Below are 25,717 nucleotides of genomic sequence, written 5' to 3'. Positions count from 1 at the left end.
CAACCTGATCCCATAATCACCTTCAGGTGACAAAAACCATTCATTTGATTGGCTGGATTAAGTCTTTATTCAGTTCGTATTTGCAACAATCACAATGACTACCACTGACCCCGTGGCCACGGTTGAAATTCCCACTACAAGTCAACCAGAAAGAGTTGAGCAGAGCCCAAACAAGACCTCAGTGAGGACTGAAAATGTTCTGGTTTGTTTACGTTAAGACTTCAGCAGTTTCCTGATGCTTGAAGCGCAGAAGCAACTTTATGGGAAAGGAAAGTCATTAAAGTAGACGGCAGCCCAACTGGATTTAACCTCTGGCTTAGCTGAGGTTCTTCTCAGGAAGCTTTCGGTGCTTTGAAGTGCTGGCGCACACTGGAAGCAGCAGGATATTTACCCACAACTGATGTGCTGTTTTTGGGAGGGACCATGTTGAAAGAAAACATCTCTCAGAAGACCTGGGCAGCACACCTGCATTTCTCAAAGCCACAGGCGTGCTGCTCCGGTGTTTGGCTTTGAGGAGCGTTGGCTGGCATTTGCGCCCACAGTAAGTGAGTAAAAAGCTGATGCTTAGGGAAAGATGGTGGATTGGGCTGAAATCAGAAGGACAGCTGAACCTCAAAGGGATTTGCAGACACTCATATAGAACTCCAAGTTAAAGTTCAAATCAAATCTATGGTCAGGCCATACAGGAGCTTGGAAAGCCACAACATACAGTGGTCAATCTGACCACCACGGCCATGGCACAAGTGTACAAGTGTGTGTACACCCAAATCCCTCCATATAAGCCCATATAAATTAGAGTATAAATGCACACACATCATCTCAAACGTAAACTGGTTGCTAGAATTCTTGGCCTAGGTACTTGAAGTTGGGTCAAATCAGCAGGAATAGCTTTACCTGGCCTCAGTAGTTTAAACATGGCAGATATATTCCCACCTTGACCTGGCTCTTAAAACATACCAGAAATTCTTGAATGCGATTCAAAAAAACCTGAAAAACCACAGACACATGGACGCTAATGTCTAAGAATATTTTTAATATAAACATTTGCTCCACTTTTAATATTTTCAGACTCAACTATTTAGATATTTCTTTATAACTATAAATTCATGCAATCTTCGCTAGTCCCATTACAAAAAAAATTTATATTTAGCAATGTATTTTCATGTACTGTATGTGCTATTTATGAATGCAAATAAAATTGAACCGTAATAAATAAAATACAAAACAAACTCAAAATATCATATATTACCGAGTTCCATTTTTCCATTATTTATGAGACGCTTTTCTGCCACCAATTTTTCCAGGTTTCCGTGTTATACAGTAGGGAGTGCAAGTGCACATATTCTGAAAGAGTACTCAATATCTAAGTCCAAATACAGGACAAGATGCAGAAACAAGCAATCACATATGTAAGCAGATGCATATATAAAATAATGTGATCAATGATTAAACAACTCATCTATCAAAACTGAACAACATTTCCTTGGGGCTGTTCTCCACAGTATGTTTTTAATCATGTTGTGAACCTCTTTAGGACGTAATCTTTGAAAATGGTGATTTAGTTTAAAACGTAAATGTTTTCACTAAATTAAACCACACTCATGCGTTGATAAAAAAAAGAATGTATTAAACAAAATTAAACTCTTTTTTGTTTGTTTGTCTACCAGCAGAGGCTCTATTCTTTCTTTGGACATATTGCATGTTCAGATATTCATACAACAAAACATTCAATGAACGTTTTGTAAAAAATCAGGTCATTTAAAAGTAAAAAAAGTAAAAAAAAACTGCTGGCAAGGAAAGAGTTAACTGTGAAATTAGCAAGCTGGAAATTCTATAGTCATAATGTAAGTCCTTGAAAGAAAACATTTATACAGATCAAAACATTACTGAATGATTTGTAGTTTCCAACATACTTTCAAGACTATTACAACACGTTTCAGAAAAAACGGAAACCTCATCAATTTTAGCAGACTAGAAATCATGACCCGTCATTCCTGGCAACAACAATGTAGAACACATGACAGAAAACCTTTTAAGACATTTTAGTTTGCAAAAAACAAGTTGAGTGTAACCTTTCTAGTGTAAGAGCAGTACTGGCCTGAAACTGTCTCACGTTGACCCTTGGTCATTCTTATGATTGATCCTCTCAGTTAAAGGCACACGAAAGTAAACAACTCAAAGCAAGTCCAAACCACTCAGAAGAATGTTTCTGAGAATACACCTCCATATTCTATAGAAGCAGCAACATGTGTGATACCTGGCTCCTGTGGAGAAAAGGAGATATATCAAATCTCTAAAGTGGAGCCTAATTTGAGCAAGTACTCCGCAGAGCTGTAGATGAGAGAGGAATGAAGAAAATACTAACAAGCTGGCATCTCCAATCCAATTAAAGTCTGCGATTGCATGTCAGACACATAAGGAGATCAGGGGGAGACAGAGATTCTTTCTTACTGGACAGAACTAGACAGATTGAACTGGTGTACGGTAAATAAAAGACTTTCTGGAAAAAACACCCTTAGTACTGATTGAAGTCTGGCTTTGCTACTCCAACAGTACAGCCAAAATGATAAAGATGTGCAACGCAAGGCTCAGATATAAGGTGTATCTGAACTTAAAAGACACCATAGTTATGACTCAGTCGTCACTGGGCTTGAACTGACAACATCCAGGTTATAGGTTAAAATACGCTTTGGCATTAACGCACATGGTTCTGGACGCTCTAAAAAGTGTTTTGCTGAGAGCAAAGAGACTAAGGGGAGCGCCTGCAGGTGTTAAAGCCTGAAGGAAAGTAAATATTCAAAGACGTTTGGTCTTTCTTCTCGTGCCAGAGATTGAAAGCATGAATGCACAGGTTGTTCAACACCTTTCATCACAGAGCAGCGTTTACCTCAAGAGACCCCATCAAAAAAGCATTTGATGTTCCACACAAGCATTTAAAAATGAGTGGCGGGGATGCTGTACAGAGGGGCTAGTTAAAGCTATGTGGCTTTGCTGTGTATATTCAGGTCGCATTAGTATCTAGAGATAAACAGTGCAAAAGGGTATAAGAATACGAAATAAGTGTAAAATTAAGAATTTAAATTTAAAGCATTAAAAATTATTTTTATTTAAACATTATTTTATACATTTTATTAAATTATCTTAGAATATCTCAGTTTTTAAAAAAAAATTTGAGCTTAGATACATAGGTTGAGCCATGTGTGGAACCAAAAATAGAACAGGCTGTAATATTGTGTAGCTTTTGCAACCAGGCAGAAGACAGTGGTTCTTACTCAGCAAATAGTCCATTCAGCTAATAGTAAAACAATGCAGCAGATAGGAGGCGATTCAGACTGCTGTAAGTTACTATGGCTCATAGAAAGCAGCGGTTGTGTCTCTTTACAAGGAAAACAATCTTCACATTGTGCTGTAACTGACTGTAACCTTTCTACCCCTTCAGGACACAAACCTCCATATGGATGGCTTTACTGCCAGACACAGAGAGGGCTCTTCAACTTAATTAACTAAAGGACTCTTTAACCCAACAGAATGGCTGGAAATCCAATACTGATTAATTAGGCCTGAGATTTAATGGTGTGGAGTGTAGGAGACTCGAACTGTCCTTTAAATATCTGATTGCAATGGTTGCTTCATTTCATTAAACGAGTCATAATTAACCTGTCTTCTTTTTACAGACTAGATACCAAAGTAGCAGCAAGCCTGAGAAGAAAAAGTCTTCTTGTTTAATTTTATGAAACACATTCTAATACGCACTTATTTCAGATTGCCATAAGACATTAATTAAAGATGAAAAGTCCTAAAATCAAATTCTTTTTAAATACCCATGCTGCTCTGTCCACACACAGACTCACAGGATTATCAACATAGCCTATATTTCTGAAGGAAAGCCTGAGTTTCAGAGGTGGAGATTCAGAAGGCTGCTTTACTTGGCAACTGATCTAAGAAGAGACAGTGTCATGCCCTCGAATCCTGTCAGCACTTCTGAGGAAAGTAAGCGACCCCAGATTTTAACCGTATACGACATTAAGACCTCTTCACCAAGCAACAAACAGCTCACAGCTGTGTTACTAATAGAAAACTAGGAGAGGAGGGATCTGCCTAGACAGGGGCAACACATTGACAATAGATAGATTTATCTATTGTACAGTTTAGTGCTTGATGATAATGAAGTCATTCTGGGAGTAACAGAAAGCTATAGACAGATCGATATGGGATGGATGGATGGATGGATGAATGGATGGATGGATGGATGGATGGATGGATGGATGGATGGATGGATGGATGGATAAAACACTAGAACCGTATATAAATGATATATATATCAATTATACACATAAATGATATGGATGGATATATGGAAACTCAAAAGGACAATAAAACAATAGAAAGACAGACAGATAGATATACTAGCAGATTACTATTTTATTTTTTTGAGGAGTTGTTTGAGTGGTTACTATTATAAGGCGTCTTAAGTTTCTGCCCATCAGTGATTGTGTTTGGAAACATTCCGACATGTCTGAGATTCCAGACTCTTGCTCAAAGCCTCTTGTTGTCTGTGGCTGCTGTCTTGCATGCAAGCTTCTGTCTCACTGCTCAGTGCCCATCAGCTGTCACCAAAGGAGTGGACAGCTATGTCTGCAGCTAAAGCATGTTCATTGCACACAGTCCGTTTTCTGTTGTTCTGAATACAGGACTGGCGCTCCAACAACTTAAAGTTCACCTGATGAAACCATTCTAAGATCAGTCCAAAAGGGCACATTTTATCAAGAACAGCCTCCAAGCCTACCATTTTAAGCCGCTTTGATTTTGGCTGCTGTCTCAGCCTTAATTGTGCCAAGTCGTTGTGGCAAATAAACAGACTGCGCAGTCCTGCACTCAACTGCTGATACAAGAACAGCTCTCAGTTATCAGGTTAGTGCTTGATGATAATGAACCCATCCTGGAGCTGTGTGAGCATTTTTCCTCAAACCTGGCACAGTCTGATATGCTGCATAATTGCAATAAAAATTATGTCATAATTTAGCCACACTCAAGCTGTTCCAAACTCGTCTGACTGACCTTCTTTCTTCTGTGGAACAAAACAGATGTTGGTCTCTGTTTAGGGTTTTTTCTGTCAACACAATGAGTGTCAAAAGGATCCGATGTTGTTTGGACCCCAGCATTCTTGAAACTATATTTTATGTTCCACAAAAACTGCATATACAAATATATTACCATCTTTTCAGATACATCAAGTTGTTCGAAGTTTGGACTGGGTGATACAACCCTTTTTAATATTAAAAAACAAACAACTCACAAAGTTTCATCTGAGAGCTCCATGTTCTGAGATTCTGCTCACAGGAGAAAGTCGTTAAAAGAAAATTCCAGTCTTTCTGCAACAAAAGTAATTTAGAACTTATTTAATCTTTGGCTTTCTTTAAACCTTTTTCTGCACACCACAAAAAGGAAATAAAGAGTTTAATGATCTTAAGAGGAGGGCAAAACCACACTAACCTGCAATGTATTGTAATTATGGTTTTGCTGTGGTATGATCTTGGTTCCCAGAGGAACGATTTCTATGCTAAGACTACATATCAGCATTCAGTCAAATAAACAGGAGAAATCGTACCAAAGGGTGTCTATAGGCTCATCAAAACTTATGCATGTTCTGAATTCTTCTGCACATTTAGACCTTACCCAAAAAAAGGGTCGTAGCTCACTGACTAAACACAAACAACCAAAACAACTCAGAATTTAACTTTTAGCTAACCCAAATAAGCACCATTGTGAAAACTACTACTGCTCTGCAACAATCCATGAATAGGAACTGGTAACTCAACTAGAAATATAGATCTGTCTCAGCCAAAAAACGGGTGTTTCAAGAACTCAACTTCGCCAGTACAGCAGGTGCTTTGTCTGAATTTAAATAACCGAAATCCCAAAAAAGTCTTCTTGTCATTCGAAAGTTGAAATCTTTCAAAAATGAAAGAAATGTTGAGTCTAAAGCAATAAAACAACAGGATGACAAAACAAAAAATATCAAAAACATAACGATGAACTGAACGATAGAGTGATAGATAAAACTATGAAAAGAATGATAAATGATACAAAACAATAAATTACAGAAAGATACAACAATAGATAGGGGTATAAAATAATGCAAAGCTATAGAACAATGAAACGATAAACACTGATAGAATGATCAACATAAAATGACAGATAGAATGGTAGATGAAATGATAGAACATAGGAAAATAAAATGACAGGAAGAACAATGTATAGAAAGACAAAATGATAAAAGAGACAGACAGATCAATTGACAGCATGACAGATAGAATGGTAGACAGAACGATAGATAGAACGACAAATAGAACGATAGAATGACAGAAAGATAGAAAGATAGATAGAACGATAGATAGAACGATAGAACGATAGATAGATAGATAGATAGATAGATAGATAGATAGATAGATAGATAGATAGATAGATAGATAGATAGATAGATAGATAGATAGATAGATAGATAGATAGATAGATAGATAGTCATGGCTTGTGTTTTAGACCCAGTAACCTTTCCAAGTGACCCCAAAGACCTCGATGAGGCGGTTCAAGTGTGCACGATTAGTATTTGATTACTAAACAGGTTGATCTCTAGGAGCAGGATGGACACCCCTGTAACAGCAGAACCGGACCTGTGTGTGAGTTGAGTTCAAGTACTGTGAGAACGCTAGACCCACGTGAGCTGGGCCGGTGTCATTCCAACGGGGCTCGCTCCTGTTCGCTGAGTCATGCGTCAAAGCAGCTGGCTGAATACATCTGTCAACACTGATTCCCTTAACCTGACACGATCCTTGTCTGAAGTTTACCAAGACATATTATTTACAGTGCAGAATCCAGACCCTTACAGCACAAAAAAATATAATAATCTGTCAATGAACTGGTTACACCTACTTAATGGAAGCTGTCAGGAACAACTAACTAAATAAATACTAAATAATACTTTTAAATTCCAGTGGTAGGCTCACAAAAATATTGATTATATAATATATTTGAACAACCCGACTAACCCGCTATGCTAATTAGGAATCAATACAATCATGTTCTGCATAAAGGTATGCAACCAAGTATTGTTTATCCTGTATCTTCATTTCAGCTTTAAAAAGTACAGTGCCAAACACGCAGAGACATGACAACGTTTCCAGAAAGTAAATATAGTGAGCAGCTGATGGTTTTTAACAGCACACTGTGGGAATTTTTAGGATGCAATAGTAACACTGGAATTAGAGTTACACACTGGAACGAATCTGACAGCACTAGAAATGGATGAGTCCCCGGGCAGCGCAACTAAAATAATCGTTCACGCAACCCTTGAGCTACAGGTAGGTTGAAAGTTATTCTTCGTGGTTTAATAGCTCTTGTTTAAGAACTATTTTTTGCACTCAAAAGCAAGCAATGACAGTCTGTCGTCGACTTGTGTGTTATTGTGATGCTTTTATCAGCCGCTTGGACTCTCCGTCTGACGGCACCCGTCCACAGCAGAGGATCAGTTGGTAAGCAAGTCGTAATGCTCTATTTTTCCAGAAAATAAAGAAACAAACTCATCTAAAGCTTGCACAGTCTACTAAGGGTAACTCGTTTTGAGTGTACTATTCCTTTAAATTTCGCCTTTCATCATTAAAACACGCTACAAGAGAAAGATTACCCATGATAGCCATAGACTTGTTTCTGCAAAAAAAACACCTAATTAACTACAGACAACGATGCTTCAAAAACTCTATAGTAAAAGTAAGTAAACAAACAAAGTGGACCAATAATTTTACTATAAAAGGTGTAGTTATCATTTTAAGGCATCTTTCCGTTTACTGTAGTATCAAAGCAAACAGCAGTAGTATTACAAAAATCCGCCCTTCATCAAGATTGACGCCAGACTGCGCATTGGCCTTGACACTCACCTGTAGCAGGTGTTTCCGGCACCCATTTCAGCTGGCCGATCTGACGCACCTGAAACGCCGTTTTCACCTCGTGACAGCTGTGAGCGTGCGCGGCGGACAGTGTCGCGAGCTCCACCGCGAGCACCGTAATAATCCAGCTGACACTCACGCGTGGCATGACGGCATTTCAGTGGAGAAATCGGTGCGGTTGAATTGCTTGATGTCAGAGACTGGCTGCGAAATGTGTAAAAAGAAAAGAGGAGAAAGTCGCCTGTGCTGGACTTTCACATGCTGCACCGGCTTTAGTGAGTCCTTCCTTCCCAAACCGAGAAGGGAAAAGCGCCGCTGCGTCCCGTTCACTGAGAGTGTCACTGAATTCATTCAGCATGTGGAATCATTCAGAAATCTCTCTCTCTCTCTCTCTCTCTCTCTCTCTCTCTCTCTCTCTCTCTCTCTCTCTCTCTCCCTCACACACGCACACGCACACACTCTCTCTCTGTCACAGCTTTACTGACACTACTGTAAGCCTTTACATTATTTAAGCATATAAAGTATACTTCATAGACAAAGATAACAATACATAGGTTAGATTATATAAATAAATGGGAACTATCTTACATATAGTTTACTTGCAAAATAATAAAAAAAAATTTAAACAGAACACTTTGGATACATATATATATATATATATATATATATATATATATATATATATATATATATAATCACTTTAGTAGATTACTTTTGCCATGATTATATATTATATTATTATACGAAATAGCCACTGTAGTGTTAGTCTACAATTCGCTAAAGCATAGATCTGCCTCAATTAATTTTACATTTATGTTAAAACACAACCTGCCCCGTGTGAGGATCGAACTCACGACCTTCAGATTATGAGACTGACGCGCTACCTACTGCGCTAACGAGGCTATTGCGGAAGAAAAAAGGTAACAACGCTTCTGATTGGCTGATAAAAACTTCTAATTATTTTTGGTGATTGTGATTGGTTACGAAAGTTTTTGAAGGCAGCTGCAGTTGAGTCATTTTAGTTTTTACATACGTATTCTATTACGATGTGGATTTTACTGTTAGTGTTTTAATGTTGAACCACACTGTACTAAATGCTGTTAATAATTCTGTAAAATCGATACGTTGTTAAAATTTAAATTCGCCCATTTTCTGATGCAATTTCTGATTCTGATTTGCGATGTCAAATTACGACGCTGTAATCTAGTTAGTGGTCTGTGCTTTCATGATGATTTGTCTCCCTCTGGTGGACCGTAGTTTGCTCACTCAAAGTTTATTTTTCAGTCATCAACGTTTTAAATTAAACTGAATCAATACACAACAATAAATCCTGTATAATACGAACATAGAAATCCTATTCATGCAAACTTAACTTCCAAATCTTATATATTCTCCACGCAGCATTTTACATGTTTTAAACTGAATGTGTATTGTGTATTTCTCTTAATTGCTCTGTGTTATATTGTGTTGTGTTGTTCTATAATTTATATAACAACAGGCCATAAATACAGTGGTCCAAATAATAGTCCAACTTCAACTTATTCTTACTGCTATTAAGTCATATGTGATCAGCTGTATTATTTCTTATAGTTTTTATCGTTCCATGTCTTTCTTTAAAAGAAACACACATTTACATTCTTTTCTGTTTATTTATTACGCAATTAACACTATCTTGCTTTATTCTAATTGTATCTGTTTTGCTTTATTTATGTATTATATAATAAAAAACATTCTCCATGTATTGCGTTAGCTAACAGAGACTTGTTATAGCAGTTGCGTAGAAAGTCTCTTTAAGATTCTGTAGTGTTTAATTGCGTTTCGTTTTTTTTTTTTGTTGATTTTGATTGCTTCCATTGTCCTCATTTGTAAGTCGCCTTGAATAAAGTCCTAAATTACTAAATGTAATGCGAATGTAAAATATACCTAGTATGAAATTCTGTCCTTTCAACCTTTACCTTCAGTTGTTTGTTTCCCTTTTATCGTTTCATTCACGTAAAATTGTTACAGCATCGACCAGTAGGGGTCCTCCAAGACCACTTTTTTTCTAATTATTTTTATTTATTTTTAATTTTACTGACGTTTGAGACTCGACCACAAAACTCCTTTTGGGGTGTTTATGTTTCTAAAAATGGCTGAATACAAATGTATGCAAAAATACCTGTTCAATTTCGACGTACGTACATAAATATGAGTATTCTTATATTCTAAAACAATTATATTATTTTACGAAATTATATGCATCTAATATGTTTCGTTGTTTTTTATTGTATAAAACACGGCCTCTAAATCAAATTGAGGCGTTTTACCTCCTCGAGCTACATATTCTCCTATATTATATTATATTATATTATATTATATATTATATTATATTATATTATATTAGCCACACAAGCTACAAAATAGACCAATTAAAATAAGATAAATAAAAAAAACGGAAATTAATTTAGATTCCATTACTCTCATAAACGATTGCTGTTATAGTATTCTGTTTTACTGGAATATTTTGGATGGACTTTTATTTTAAAGTGTAGTCGGTTGTCGGTTCAACGCAGTTCACGCAGCAGCGTTTAAAAAACTACAGTCCAGCACACGCGCACGCACAGACTCAAACACCGTTGAGGCGCGTCAAAGCGTTCGGGCTCTTCTCCTGAACTCCCATTCGTGGAGTATAACAGCTAACCTGTCGTCCTTCGCCTTTAAATGGCTTTCATCATGATGAAAAAGAAGAGGTTCAAGTTTAAAGTTGATGTGGAGCTGGAGGAGCTGTCATCTGTTCCTTACGTGAACGGAGTTCTGTTCTGCAAGGCTCGGCTGACAGACGGAGGATTTTCAGATGAGTCTTCGAGGTGAGACCAACTTGACGTAGAACATAACCCTGATTATTATTAATTATTTTTATTGATTTATTTATTTATTTTCAAATTACAAGTGTGTGGTCATTTAATATTGAAGTGACCCAATGTTAAATAATAAATATCTTGCTGTCGCTGAATGTATTGTATAAGTGACCAAGAACGTTGTGTATAATATTTTAAATAATATATTTATTTCATTAGACTGTCTGATTAATGTTGAATGAGTTCGAGATGATCAAAGGCTTTTAGATCAGAAAAATCTCTCTTTTTGTATCAGCTCAGTTAACCTAGACACGCTTAAATCTGAACTGACATTTTTAGGAAACATTGCAGATAATTTCGTTGCAAAGGGACCCGTGTTTTGGAAGGCGGTAAACGAGGAGGGGGGGTGTTCTGCTCAACAGGTCTGCAAAAACGGGCAGTGTCTGATTAGCAAACGCTTTCCTTCCTCTAACCGTCGAGGCCGGGCTTGTTGTGGCAGCAGTACAGTAGTGTGCATTTTACGAAACGGTTGCCTTCCATATCTGTCGGAATTCCAGACGCCCCTCTTCATGAACAGTAAGGCTGGCGATACACAGGGCTGCTTTTTGAGCGATGCTGCTGGCCAACTTTAGGAAATGTTGCCATAAACTGTCAACTAGGTGAGACACAGAGCCTAAGACTTATCTAAATTATCCAGATTACCCATTTTCAGTTGAAAAGTGCTCAAGCAACATTGCTCAAAATAAGTTGCCAGGCAAAAATTGCTCCAAAAGTGTATCATCAGCCTTACAGCCCAAGTTTGGCATTAGTGTTGCTTTGTTTTCAGGAAGAACAATTACAAAATTGGTGAAAAACCGCTGCAGGAAGCAGACATACTCATCAAAGAATGCACAGTATTTCACAACTAGAATAAATAGGATGACATTGTGGCAAACCAATCCTCTCCCTGTAGATGTTACTGTACTGTGCCTTCTCGTTCAAATCTCCCTTCACAAATGCTTAGTCGCTAACAGTAACAATAACAATAATGATTGCACTTATACAGATGTCCTTGTGCATTGAGACAAAGACGTTAAACGCTGTATTCAGTTTTCATGTCTGTCTGTCATTTAATCTTTCGGCCTGTTTAAGTTACATAAATTTATATGCATGTCTGTCCTGCATTATCTTTCCCGTCGTGTCCTCCACAGAGAGCCAGTTCTGGTGAATTGCGTGAAATGGAAAAAAAGATTCTCCTTCTTATGTAAGATGAGCGCTAATGCAGGGACAGGGGTGTTGGATCCGTGTGTTTTCCGGATATCCGTAAGAAAGGTATGATTCACCATCTGCAGCGTTGGGAAAAGCTACTTTAAAAAAGCTACTTTTGTGTTACTTATGGAAGGTAGCGTTATGTTACTTTTTAAGAGTTGCATGTTTATTTTGCCAATTTTTGTTTTACAATTGCAAAAGCCCTTTCACAGCTACAGTGAAATAAATACGCCTCAGTCTGAAGGAAATGTTAATTCACGTCTGGTCGGTAGAGAACTCGGCTCATACAAATTGCATGAAGAATATGAATATTCAGCAATGACAAAAATTACTCGAATGTGTCATTTTGGCTTAGTATGGATGAATTGAATCACTGGAGGACAGTAGCAAAGATAAGAAAAAGTAACTAATAATGCTATCCTTGCTATTTTATATCCATGCTATAAAAAAAGTGATCTGATTATGTAACTCGTGTAATGCTTTACCCCCATCACTGAACATCCTCTTAAATTTGGCTCTAAGCAGTTATTATATGTTATTATATATTATATGTTTCTGTATAAATGTAGTCGGGTAAATGAGAGGTGTTAAAAACTGGTTGTGTTTTTTTTCTTTTATGTAGGAGCTCAAAGGTGGGAAGACATTTGCAAAGGTAAGCTCAGTTTATCTGTGGATTATGAAGACTTTTTTTCTGTCGGATCGCTGGTGCTGATATGATGTGTGTGTCAAACACAGCTTGGCTTTGCTGATTTAAACTTGGCAGAGTTTGCCGGTTCAGGAAGCACCACACGGCGCTGCCTATTGGAGGGATACAACACCAAAAACACACGTCAGGACAACTCTATACTGAAGGTACACAGACACGCACACATATCAGAAGATTTTATAATATAGATGCCCGGTTGTCCCTTTCGTCTTGAGATTGTATTGTATTCTTTCGTTTATTTTTTTCATAAACATGCGGTTGCTAGGGTACGGATGAGGGGCGTGTCCCTGCAGATTGTGTGCGGTGTTGTGTTACTTCATGTTCTGCTTCATGAAGTTTATGTGTGGCGTGTTTCAGCCTGTGTCGCGCTCCGATCCACAACCCCCACCTACGCCTAAAGCTGTTCACAGCACCCCAGAATTCCACAGGGCTGTATCCTTCCACCTCCGCCTGGAGCTATTCACAGAGCACCCAGAATTCCACAGGCCGGCACATTTATAGCTGTAGAGAGCCACATGCATGACCAGACCATTTTAACTTGAATCACTGCAGTCCATTAACATTTGGACACAGATGTGTTGCCATATTTGTACATTTATTTGAAGTCATGTGATGCATTACATTTTTTGTTTTTCTCAAATATTCAAATTTATTCTTTAATATTGGGTTTGCAGATAATAAAAAAAAATAACACCCAACAATGGTTCTTATAATTAAAGTGATTATTATTATTATTATTATTATTATTATTTATAAATGATGAATATTATTAATTAATTATAAAATAAATATTATCAAAAAACATTACTATTATTAATAATATTAGTAAAAATAGTAAACTTTGTAAAAATTAATAATATTTTTTATTCTTCTCTTTGAGACTATTACACATAATAGTATTAGTTTTTTTTAAGGGTTTGCTGATAAATAGCAACAATGGTACTATTATTACATGTGATATAATTAATAACAATCATCATCATTTAACAATATTAATATAATCAATATGTGAATACCTTCAAAATATTAAATATTTAGCAACCTTTTGAGAACCTTTTTAGTAACTTTAAACAAAATAAAAATGTGTATCTATTATAAAATTGTTGAAAAGTGTCAACCTTTTAAAATATATTTATGTTGATTTATGTGTATATTATGCATTTATTGGCTATTATTACAGTAGCTTTAAATTTTATAGCGGCTCATCATATGTTAAAGGCAATGATTATATCCAATTTTCTAGTATCTGATGCATTTAATGTTTTCTAGGGTATTAATGAAATAATCAGTGTGCCGCATCTCATACTGTATGTTTATGTAACTACTCACCACCTCTCTCTCTCTTTCTCCAGGTGATAATCAGTATGCAGCTAATGTCAGGTGATCCTTGCTTTAAAACGTAAGTTATGCCTTTATTTCTAATAGATTTGTAAAAGTTTGAATCTCATGTTCAAATCTGCCTCCTTCTGAAAAGACCAGTCTCGGGCATGGGACAGCCTGGTTTATTTAAGTATAACAAGTGATACAGTAAGACCGCACTGGCTCAGAATAACCTTGAAACTGTGTGACAATAGCAGATGCAGCTACTGCGATGACTTTGTATTTGGTTGCGTGTCTATGCGGTTGCGCCAGAGTGCGTGTGCCAGTATTTTTCTAACACCAATGTCTAGGACTGCAAGAACACAGGAAGCCTGGTTGAACCACTTCCTGGTGATGTTTAGTCAAACAGAGGTGACAGCCAGACACTGAGGTGTCTTTTTTTCTAGTAGTAACGACCATTCTAAAGTTGCAGTAAGATTTATGTTGGAATTCATGCTTAATAAAAATGCATAAAAATATTAAGGCTATAATAATAAATGCAGATACAAAAAAGCCGCAAAATCAGCATAGTAGAATGGTTGCTGAATGATGAGTACTGAGTAGCACAATAATGAAAAACATGTAGGTTTGTTTATTATAATAATTAACATTAAAACATTTATTTAGAGGGATTTTGTGAAGATTTTTCACTGCCTTATCTCTATATGTAGGTCTTAAAGCACTAGTGCTTCTAGAATATTGGAGAAATTGTGTGGAAGGGTTTGCATGCACGTTGAAATAGTTGACATTTATACTGACATTTAGAGGGGGGTAATATTAATCACTCAGAAACACTGAAAGGTGTGCTTCCTGTTATGTAAGCGAGCTGGCACACAATCTGCTATTAAAAGGACACTTAAATTGTTCTGACAGTGGATTAGCAACTGAAAGAATGACAAATAAACCTCCACGAAGAGGTGCGTGTCTCACTTCTGTCGTCACGGACGTATGAATCGTGCTCTAGTGAAAGTCGTAACTTTGCTTCGCTGTGGATGGTGGTCAAAAATAGCCACGGGCTCTCGTAAATCAAAGTGTTTGGTGGTGTTTCCCTGTGAGTGTGCGTTTGTGTTATCTGGGTGTTTGTGTGCGTGTGGGAGTGCTCATACTGCGCCTCGGGTGCTTTTAGCTCTGACTGGTGCGTCATAGTTTTATGTCAGAGGCACTAAAACGAAATGACAGATTAGTACTTTATGGATTAATATCCCTGAAATCTGTGTTTTATTCCTTTTCTAGTATAGTCTTCTTTCTTCAGTATAGTTTTCTAACAATATTTAAGTTGCTGTTTAAGTTATTAATAGCTCAATATGTGATTTTGTACATGCAACGTCTTATTTTTCGATGTTTTTGATGCATGTTTATGTTTTTAATGGAGATTTTAATGGACTCTTCCAGGCCTCCCTCCACTGCAATGACCATTGGTTTTCCAGGAGAAACAGAGACATGTCTGCATGAGGACAGAAGAGGAGAGACGCAGAGTACAACTCAAATCTGTACAGGTACCCCCACAATCCTCACACACAAAAAAAGCAGCTATTTGATCAAAAATACAAGTCATATTTTGTGGATTATTATTATAGTTATTATTATTATTACATTTTGAATATTTAAAAAATATATATATATATATATATATATATATATATATATATATATATATATATATATATATATATATATATATATATATATATATATATATATATATATATATATATATATATATATATATATATATATATATATATTTATATATATATATATATATTTATTTATTTTTCCAGGCTTTAATGCTACTGTGGTATATTTAATGTTCTTAAAGACCTAGTAAAGTCTGCTTTGCATTTTGCATCCTAAATTTACCGTGATGGTAACAATCCACTGATTTTATTTTTATTTTTTTTTTATTTTAGAAAACCTAGGAAAAAGTGGCTTCAGTCATGGTTCTGTTCCAGATGAACTGGGAAAGTGTGGTCACTCAAGAACAGCCAGTTACGCCAGCCAGCTGTCCAAGTTTTCCGGTCTGTTCATTCAGACCAAATGTTTTGATTTTCAATTATCTTTTTGATCTATGTGACCCTGTGTAGAATACAGTTTCATAATATTGATTGGTCCGGACAATCTTGCAGGCTACAGCACTGGTCATTCGCGCTCCTCCAGCCTGACGGAGCTCTCTCATAGGAGGAACTTGTCTGTGGGCAGTACCTCCACTGGGATTGGCAGCCTACCAGAGCCCAGCGAGGACAGAGAGTCCCGCACACCTTTACCCCAGCACTTGATTACTCCGTCCCACAGTGGGCTCACAGCCAGCAGGTTTAAACAAGTTTGCTTTAGCTCTTCCTGCAAAATGTGTTTGTAGAAGAATCTTTCAGTGAAGTCTCGTGTTTCTTGTGTGTGTTTGTATTTCAGGCACCCTGTTAAACAGGATTCGGTTGAGTCTCAGCTAAAGCGAGTGGATGCTACCAGAGTGGATGCAGATGATATCATCGAGACGATCCTACAGGGCCAAGACTTCAGCCACAGCATACTGGACTCCAGTAATGAAGGTACTACTAGAAAGCACCTTGATGCATGCAGCATTTACACTCCAGATGTTTAAAAAGCTGTATCATTGCTCTCTTAAAATAGCACAGCTGGATGCATTATGAAGACACTATTATTTAAAAATTTGGGGTTTGCAAGATTGATTGGATATGTTTGATAGAAGTCTCTTATCCTCATCATGGCTGCATTTACTAGATCAAAAATGCAGTAACGATAGTGAGCTATTTACACTTTAAAATAACTGTTTTATGGAATTTATTCCTGTGATGGTAAAGCTGAATTTTCAGTATCATTGTCAGTGTTCATGTCGCATGATTTTGTCAGCTAATATGCTGATTTGGTGCTCATTAATTATTATAATTGCTTATTATCTATAAGAATAAGACGCATGCTTACAAGAAATAATGCATATTTCTCTATTATTTATTATTATATAATGAAAATATAAAACAGAAATATATAATAATATAAATGTCATTTAGTGTCATTTTTGATTAATTTAATGTGTCCAGACTGCACATAGTAGCAAAACAACCTGTTTATTTTTAAGTGTCAAAGAGGGGATGAAAAATGATCATGGAAAAATAAATTACAATTTTTGTTGTGCTTCAAACTAATTGACTAGCATATATATTCATAAGTAGGTATTGTTAAAAATCTACCAGGACTACATCATAAATCAGCATGGAAAGGTATGCACGCATATTATGACATATGCTTCTACAAGTTTATTTTGAATAGCAACCTCTCTGAAAACAAGTTTAAATTTAAACGTAATTTCCATGCCCGTAACACCAGGCTGCGATCAACAGCCAATAGATGCACACGCATGGAAACACATGGTATGTGACCAGCTCACACACACGTTCACAGCACACTGTTTTCCACTCTCCTATAGCTGGCACTCAACGCATTCACGAGACACACACTCTGGATAAGGAAATTCTGAGTTGGGTTTTACTATGGTTACTACCGTCTCAAACAAACAGATGGTTAAATTTTCCCCTCTTCCTGTCTCTCTCTCTCTTTTTCTCTCTGACTCATGCGTAGACCTCAGAGACAGCAGTTTGAAATTTAGTTGCCACAACATCTTTTGTAACATCTTAAGTCATGTTAGTTAACGCTTTAACTTTTTAATGTTAAAAATTACACCCTATAAGTAAAATTGTACAGGTTTTTTTTAACATTGAAATGTAAACGTGTTAGCTAAGATGAACTAATAATCATCCATATATTTTCTAAAGCATTTATTAATCTTAATTTAATTTAAAAAATAATTCAAATCGAATTTTCCATTGTTTGTTTATTCACAGTGCACGCATTTAATGTTAACAAATTAAAACGTAGCGAGTACTAAGTAAAAGCACTGAGATTGACATGAATAATTTAAAATATTGTTACTATTTATTATCATTTTGACAGTTTAATATACACTGCATTTCACAGTACAGTATCATTCAGTATTTGTAGAGTATTTAATCAAATCATGTGACACCGAAAACTGAAGAAAAAAGCTAAGTAAAAATTCAGCTTTGTATCACAGGAATAAATCACATTTTAAAGTATATGAAAATAAGAAACGGTTGTTTTTAAATTGTAATATTTCACAGTATAGATTTTGTATTTTTTTCCCTTAAGCCTTTACACTGATTGAATAATATAATAATCCTAATATGCATGTGTGTTGCAGAAGAGGGTCTGCGACTGTTTGTGGGTCCAGGAGGCAGCACTGCACTGGGCTCTCAGCACACCAGGTGAGATGCATTATGTAACTTTCCCTGCCGCAAGGTCACAACGACTGGCCCTGTCCGTTCACGCCGTCCTTGTGTGAGACATGGTCATTGTGCTTTGCATTATAAGAAGCAGATTACAGGGAGGTATTACGTTACATGAGCTCTGACAATATGTTAAAATTGCTGTGGTAATGTAATATAATGTAATGTAATGTAATATAATGCCCACTGTCTCTCTCTTTCCATCATTCAGGGTTGGTGCAGGAGCTTTTGAACAGGTGGTTATAAAACGCTAGACTGAACGTCCGTGGGGGAAGGTGATGTAATATCCTGTGTCAAACAAGAGGGCAGCAGTTGTCTTCGATCACAAGTAGCAGTTCTATACTGGGCCGCTGACACATTCATGGGCTCTGGGAGTTTGTGGAATCATTGCTCCCCCTAGTGGAAAAAGCTCTGACAGAAGCTTTGCATTAGCTCCAAGTAACAAGAAACACTTGATTGGTGTACTTTTACCTAAAATGGATGGTTATAGTTCTCACAGATACTTATAAAAGAAAAACACTGGTGGAACTGAAAAGACGTGTTACAGATTCAGGACTATTTTCTTTTTATAAAAAGGTTTTATAAATCCACTGACACGGACTGACGCACTTTGGATTGTCTGATATTCCCTTGGTTGGATGCTGCTAATTTAAAAAAAAATAATCATTTCAAAATAATAATAAATTGAATTAATGTTACAGATGTTTTGATTTAAAAGAACTGTGTAAATATACAGTAAAGGGGTGACCTCTAAAATGGTCTGTAGGTGGCTGTTGTTTGAGCACAAAGGGAAAGTGACCCACAAACGAGTCCATTTTTAAGATCCCAGTTTAGTGCTGTCAGCGTTTTGTCGTCATAAACAAAATTCAACCACAAGTTGCACATGGATCGTCGCTGCAAGTAACTGACTTTAAAAATGGCATGATCCAAATTCATTTTACAGGCATTCCTTTCAGCTAAGGAGAGCTGGAGATGACCTGAGCCAGGATGTTGTGGTTTTTAGAAAGGGGCTTGTAAATGTGGGATATTTATGTAGGTTTATTACTACATAAATGTGTTTGAAAGAACATGCAGATTTTAAAGGCTAATAACAAGGGCTATTTATCGAATTTCATATTGCAGATTACAGTACTTTTAAGAATATATATAAGGAAAATTTATATAAGGAAAGTTTAATTTCCTAAATTTGTCATAGAAAAAAGTCAAATAAATAAAGTTTTATTAAACGTATCTGATGTTTTAAATTCTTAAGGTCATGAAGTATATACGTAAATAACTTTAGACAAAATTCACACACGCAACGTGCTTCACTGTAATTTGTTGCATTTTAAGAATACATTTTGTATTAAAAAACAAACGTATATAATTTAAGTATTTGATTCTTTATTTCTAATTTGTTGTTAACTTGCTATGCTTTGCACATCTGTAATCAATGTCATTAAAATTGAGCTGGTGATGCACAATTTAGGCCACACCTATATTATTTATTATGTTAAGTTAGAATGCATGTCATGATCTTAATAAACACATCTTAAAAACATGCAGTCACACAACACCAAGAGCACATGGGGAAAAAAAGAAGACAATATTTATATGGACTGTACAAGACATCTGCAGTCAGATACAAGCCATTGTAAACCACGCGGGAGGATAGTGTTGCCAAGTCCTGCATAAAACATGTTCCTAAGCAAAGCGATGTGAGCGATTAACTTTTTTTTCCACCTGTAGACGAACCCAGATGTGTTTATTTTCAGATATTATTAATGATTTTTAAAACAAAATGCATTTGTACAAGCACTTTCTAAAGGATTTCCACAATGTCTTCTTTCTAAGGATAGAATAAGCATTTTAATGTGTCAACTTGGCAACCCCAGCCTTGCGTCCCTTTCCGCCTCCCCTCTTCCGTGCGCCATCTTGTCCTCAACTCGGCGTAACGTTAGCTGAACGCTTCGCGTGCGTCTTCTAATCGCAGAGAACACGATCAAACGATCCAAAATCTAATTCGAATGAATTAAGAGACGTCGGTCCGTCACTCACGCACCTTGTTGAACGCGTTGCCGCTGTGTTTGTTTAGGGCAACGGTCGTTTTCTTTGGTTTAGTAGTTTAATGGCGTTGTGAAGGAACTGCCATGGCGGTTAGTCAGCAGCAACAACAGCAGCAGGCCGTGAGCAAACCGGCCGGCGGGAAACACGGTAACGTCTTGCCGTTATGGGGCAACGAGAAGACTATGAACCTCAACCCCATGATCCTGACAAATGTCCTTTCGTCGCCCTACTTCAAGGTCCAGCTGTACGAGCTCAAGACGTACCACGAGGTGGTGGACGAGATATACTTCAAGGTGGCGAAATGAGCCCGGGCCGATGAGCGTAAAGCCCGCGGTTTTCTCATTTGTGTTACATTGGCGTTTTGAGCATTGCTTCTTGATTGTTATTTTTTTCCCGTTAGGCTTAAATAATTGTTAAGTAATAGTCTTTTGTTTAAAGTGTAGCGTTCTTGAACTAGGCCGTGTTAATCCATGGAGGCTAATTATGCTAGCTAGGTAAAAAAAAATATATACCTAAAAAATGAAACCTGTTATCATTAACGTACTCACGCGTTGGTCCAAACCTTTAATATTAAGCTAGTTTAGTACTATACGTTAAGTACTAGAAAGTGAACGACCTCTTTAGTCACCATTAGCTAAGTAAATGGCAGAAAATTTTTAAATAATCTGCAGTTTTTCTGTTATGCTTATAGTTGATTTATATATATTTTAAAAATCGTCTCCAATGTGAGGCTAAGTGAGCCAGCTACTGAAAATATACCAGTATGATTGATTAGTTACCTCAAAAATTAAACTTTTGTAATCATTATCTCACCCAAACGTTGGGTTTAATTTAGTAGATTGTAGAAAGTGTTGAGTGTACTACATACAGAATGACGGCTTTAATCACGTTAGCTTTTAATATATGGAAAATCAGGCCGTTTTTATGAGTGCTATGCATGTATTTCGTTTGACAAATGGTATATATTCAGATTAGTCAGTGTTTTTGTGTTTAGCTGGAGAAATGTGACTCTAGACCACAAAACTTGTCTTTCTCTTAATTGAGAGTTATACGGTTTCCAAAAGCGTCATCATCTGTAAGCTTCCCATTGATGTTAGGATGGGACAAAAGATACAGCTATTAGAAAATATGGAATCTATAGGGTGCAGAGAATCACCTTTAATAACACTAAGCAAAAATTTATGTTTGATATATTTAAGGTAAGAGAATGTGCGAAATATCTTTATGAAATATGATATTCACTTATCATCCTAATGATTTTCGATGTAAAAGAAAAAATCAATACATTGTATTTCTGGCTATTGCTACAAATAAACCCTTGCAACTGGTTTTGTGGTACAGGGTCAACTCCTTTCCTACTCTTATGATTCTAAACTATTAGCTGTAAGTAGTAGCATATTATCAGGAAGTGGTAGAGTCTAGGTTTGAATGAAGGGTAGATCCTGATTGAGTTGTATTTTTTTTTTCTCTAATCCAATGGTCTGTTTCCTTCTCAGGTCACCCATATGGAGCCATGGGAAAAGGGCAGCAGGAAGACTGCGGGGCAGACGGGAATGTGCGGAGGGGTAAGTAGAAGTACGTGCCTTGAGACCTCCTCGACTTAATCCTCCCATCCTCTTTGTCATTTTGATTAAATCAAGGGAGAGGTTTACTTAAGCAGGAAATAAGTTTAGCTGTAGGATTTATGATGTTTGTCTTGCAGGTTCGAGGAGTCGGGACAGGTGGCATCGTGTCCACTGCGTTTTGCCTGCTGTATAAGCTATTTACACTGAAATTGACCCGCAAACAAGTGATGGGTCTCATCACTCACACAGATTCGCCCTATATCAGGTCACTGGGCTTCATGTACATCAGGTATGATTCAGAACACTTCACATGTTTGGTTTGTAACATAAGTTCATGGAGATCAACTACTTTGAATTATCAAATTCTAGCATTGAATTTAGCAAAGGAATATGAGTATGTAGAGCAGATGCGTCCAAAAGCTTTATACGAGATGGTAATTTAATAAATATTTAGGTCAAGTAACATGCCACATTGTTTGGATGATTTGTATTTTTTGGTTTCGATGAATACACATTTATAATGCCAAATCTAATGTGTCGTAGGTATACTCAACCTCCTCCTGACTTGATTGACTGGTATGATGAGTTCCTTGACGACGAGGAGGTATGTCACCACGGGTAATGCCTTCATCTCTCTCTTTTAACTCTAACGTAACCCAGTTGTAACCAGTAAGCTTTAGGCCAAATGCTGCTTGTGATGCACATTGCTGTCCTTCAACCTTTGACCTCATTTGGCTTAATGTTCCTCCTGAGATACATATTTACAGCTGTGTGTGTGTTGGCAAGTTTACCCAAGTCTTTAGATGACTAGTGTTCAGAGATCAGCACCTTAGCAATGGTCCTTTTGAGTTTAGAAGTTCCTTGGCGATTTCCCTATGGTTAAATCGTAAGTTGCATGCAGTATTCTCTTAGCCAAGATAAGTGTGTATATGGCAGCATGCCTCCGTGATTCATAGACATTTATATTTGACCGTAAGTATCAGATATCCATTACTGGGTGCTGGCTCATCTCTTGTGCTCCTGCACGCCCACTCTCACCTGTAAAGGAGTTGGTAATGTATTATCCATTTTAAAACTAGTCCAGAAAAGGAGATCTAATTTGCTTTGAGCAGAAATTGCTGCCAGGCGTGGTAGTGGTCAGCACCTTAGGTGGTGGTTATGTGTGTCTCTGGCTGACTGCCCTGTTCTCTCTCCCAGATGGCCCTTGTGATGCGGGTGGATTGGATATAGGGTGTGCTCCACACTCTTGGCTGGCGTTCGTGAGTGCAGTTAGACAAGCTCACCCACCCACTCCACCCCTTCACACGCACCGGTACAGCATATATATGTCAGCTGACCTACGACCTCCTCTGCATCGCACCTATTTTGAGTCATTGCATAGTAAGAGACATTGTGGAAGCTAATTATTTTGAAGTCATGCAGTGTTTTGATCTATTTAAAATCAATATAATATAGTAAATGTAGTCTAAGATTTCCACTTACGTTAAAGGTGCTCTAAAGATCCATTATGAAATGGCACCTTTTGTAGCTAATGAGAAAGGTATTTAAATGATGGTATTCTTTTTGTATATGCAGATTATTACAACAAAATTACTTTGTGCACCTGTAAGTACTGAATATTAAGTCAGGTGAGAGCAGAGGTGAAGACTCAGTATTTGGTCATCACAAATGAAGCATTTTATTCAGGATAGCATATGGTTTAATTATTAGCCTTAACATGTATACAAGAGCTCGTGCGATTTAGCGCATGTCTGAGTGTGATGTTTGTGATTGTAGTGTTAATCGTTTTCCTCCTCTTTGTGTCTGTGGTCAGGAGTTGGACGTGAAGGCTGGAGGGGGATGTGTAATGACGATCGGAGAGATGCTCCGCTCCTTCCTGACCAAGCTGGAATGGTTCTCAACGTTGTTCCCACGTATACCTGTTCCTGTGCAGAAAGCAATCGACCAGCACATGAAGAGCCGACCACGTAAACCTCCACAAAAAGAGGAGCCGGAAGAAGAGGAGCCAGCAGCAGCTGATTCAGGAAGGCATGGAGATAGGCGCCATTCCAGGTACCATCATTGTGTGTGTGTGTGTGGGTGGGTGGGATGGGATGAGGTTATTGGTGATGTAAGAAGGCAGCTTTTTAAACTTAAGCTTATTTAAACAATCCCCAACCACTTTGAATGAACTATTTAAGACTAGCCAGAATTACTTCATGATTAAAACAAATACTGGGGTATGTTTTACAAGATAATAACATTTAAATTTTTCTTCTTCAGTTTTTTATACAATGTGGCCCTTGTCATTTCTTGTAATTGTATATGTATGTGCTGCATTTTAATATTTTTATTTGTGTGTTTTCAGGACACCTAGGAAAAGCCCCAGTCCTAGGAAATCCCAGAATCGTTCACGGAGTCGCAGCCATCACAGAGAAAAACAAGGTGCCAGCTTCGACCGTGAACTGGAGAGAGAACGAGATCGGCAGCGCAAGGAACGGGAGGGAAAGGACCGGGATAGAGACAGAGAGAGGGACAGGGACAGGGAGAGAGACAGAGATAGAAGACGCTCCAGAACACCAGACCGAATCACAGAACGCCGACGCAGTCGCAGCAGGGAACGACGCCGAAGTCGCAGCGCCAGTCGAGAGAAGCGGAATGAGAGGAAAGACAGGGAAAAAGAGAGGGAGGCAGAAAGTGAGAGAGAACGTAGTCGCAGGAAAGACAGAGAGCACCATAAAGATCGGGAGAGATCCAAAGACAAGAGGAGTAAAGGAGAGGGGGAAGAGAGGAGGCATAAGGAAGACAAGGAGGATAGAAAGCACAGGGAAGAAAAGAGAAGTAAACGGTCAAGGAGCAGAAGCAGAGACAGGAAACACAAAACTGAACGATCTAGCAAGAAACGCTCCCGCTCGGGCAGCAGGAGCAGGCAGGAAGCAGGGGAGGAGAGGAACAGGAAACGGGAACGCAGCCATAGTAAGGAACGCTCACACAAACGCAGTCGGAGCAAAGAGCGCTCACACCGTCGAGAATCCAGCAATGGACGAGAACATGTAAAACAAGAGCGTCCCAGTCCTGAAGCAGGAGAAAGAACAAACAGTGTTCGAGCGGAGTCTCCCTGATGCCAAGTCTGTCTGATTCTCCCTCTCCTCCTCTCTCTCAAATTCCCCCTGTACCTTTATTCCAGTCCCACTCTTATTAATTCATGTCTTTCTTTAATCCTCTTGTGCACCACTTGTGTTGAAGTAAGCATATGGAAAAGCCTGTTTTTTTTTTTTTTTTCTGCATTAATTGTCACTTGTGTAGATATCAAAAAATGTCATTTCTCTCAGTTGCCCATTATAGATGTCCAAACTGAAAATGGCATTTTAAATCTTTTTTTAAAATACCCTTTCACTCCCAATTTGTTTTCTGGATTTTCATGAATGGCTTTGTACATAGAGTTCAGAGAATGTTTTAAATTTTAACAGAGCTACCACAAGAGTTGAGTTGAGTGGCACATGCTGTTGAAAGCTGTGCGGACATCGTGCTGTTTCATTGCTCTGCATCTCGTTTTCTAATAAAATTCTTGTATGAAACACAGTTGCTCAGTTGTATATTTTTGATGTCACTGTGGAAGACTTTTTGGTGCAAGTAAAAAATTTAATTTTCTTCATAGTGGCTACCCATTCCCATGAAGCACTGACCTAATTTAACCGGTCAAATTGTACAAGTATTGAGT

General features: G+C 37.5%; 3 protein-coding genes and 1 non-coding gene across 6 annotated transcripts in view; 2 read left to right on the top strand and 2 right to left on the bottom strand.

The window, feature by feature from the left end:
• gpc5c (glypican 5c) overlaps positions 1–8,292 on the bottom strand; it is a 96,791-nt gene extending 88,499 nt beyond the window's left edge. For both annotated transcript variants that reach the window (XM_043253209.1, XM_043253218.1), the window contains exon 1: positions 7,932–8,292. In XM_043253209.1, the coding sequence (XP_043109144.1) occupies positions 7,932–8,088 (157 nt within the window). In that variant the 5' untranslated portion in view covers positions 8,089–8,292. The remainder of the gene's footprint in view (positions 1–7,931) is intronic.
• Positions 8,293–8,769: 477 nt separating this feature from the next.
• Positions 8,770–8,842, bottom strand: trnam-cau. Its single transcript has one exon. It is a non-coding gene; the product is annotated as a tRNA-Met (tRNA).
• A 1,667-nt stretch (positions 8,843–10,509) lies between these two features.
• fam102ba (family with sequence similarity 102 member Ba) lies at positions 10,510–18,389 on the top strand. The gene is made up of 10 exons (XM_043261201.1): positions 10,510–10,786; positions 11,968–12,088; positions 12,648–12,677; positions 12,761–12,877; positions 14,084–14,130; positions 15,483–15,586; positions 16,001–16,108; positions 16,217–16,400; positions 16,497–16,633; positions 18,322–18,389. Exons 1-10 carry the CDS (start codon positions 10,641–10,643, stop codon positions 18,387–18,389), a joined length of 1,062 nt encoding a protein of 353 aa, XP_043117136.1. The 5' UTR covers positions 10,510–10,640.
• A 1,913-nt stretch (positions 18,390–20,302) lies between these two features.
• On the top strand, positions 20,303–25,574 carry prpf38b (pre-mRNA processing factor 38B). Of its 2 annotated transcripts, XM_043261188.1 has the most exons (7): positions 20,304–20,599; positions 20,689–20,745; positions 21,949–22,017; positions 22,155–22,306; positions 22,561–22,621; positions 23,831–24,069; positions 24,365–25,574. In XM_043261188.1, exons 3-7 carry the CDS (start codon positions 21,958–21,960, stop codon positions 25,116–25,118), a joined length of 1,266 nt encoding a protein of 421 aa, XP_043117123.1. In that variant the 5' UTR covers positions 20,304–20,599; positions 20,689–20,745; positions 21,949–21,957; the 3' UTR covers positions 25,119–25,574. The 2 variants fall into 2 exon arrangements, with proteins under 2 accessions (XP_043117115.1, XP_043117123.1); XM_043261180.1 differs by having other exon boundaries at positions 20,303–20,745.
• The last annotated feature ends 143 nt before the right edge of the window (positions 25,575–25,717 follow it).

The sequence above is a fragment of the Puntigrus tetrazona genome, chromosome 2 (assembly GCF_018831695.1).
Source record: "Puntigrus tetrazona isolate hp1 chromosome 2, ASM1883169v1, whole genome shotgun sequence".
In the NCBI taxonomy this organism is placed as follows: Eukaryota; Metazoa; Chordata; class Actinopteri; order Cypriniformes; family Cyprinidae; genus Puntigrus; species Puntigrus tetrazona.
Note: the sequence above shows the minus strand (reverse complement) of the source record. Positions and strands in the feature narration are given on the sequence as shown.

Excerpts from the sequence above, each read along its gene's own strand:
- fam102ba (XM_043261201.1), top strand. The coding sequence starts at position 10,641 with ATGGCTTTCATCATGATGAAAAAGAAGAGGTTCAAGTTTAAAGTTGAT. Across the intron at positions 12,089-12,647 it reads TCCGGATATCCGTAAGAAAG|GAGCTCAAAGGTGGGAAGAC; the intron begins GTATGATTCACC and ends TCTTTTATGTAG. Across the intron at positions 14,131-15,482 it reads GGTGATCCTTGCTTTAAAAC|GCCTCCCTCCACTGCAATGA; the intron begins GTAAGTTATGCC and ends GGACTCTTCCAG.
- prpf38b (XM_043261180.1), top strand. The coding sequence starts at position 20,536 with ATGGCGGTTAGTCAGCAGCAACAACAGCAGCAGGCCGTGAGCAAACCG. Across the intron at positions 20,746-21,948 it reads TGGACGAGATATACTTCAAG|GTCACCCATATGGAGCCATG; the intron begins GTGGCGAAATGA and ends TTTCCTTCTCAG. Across the intron at positions 22,622-23,830 it reads AGTTCCTTGACGACGAGGAG|GAGTTGGACGTGAAGGCTGG; the intron begins GTATGTCACCAC and ends GTCTGTGGTCAG.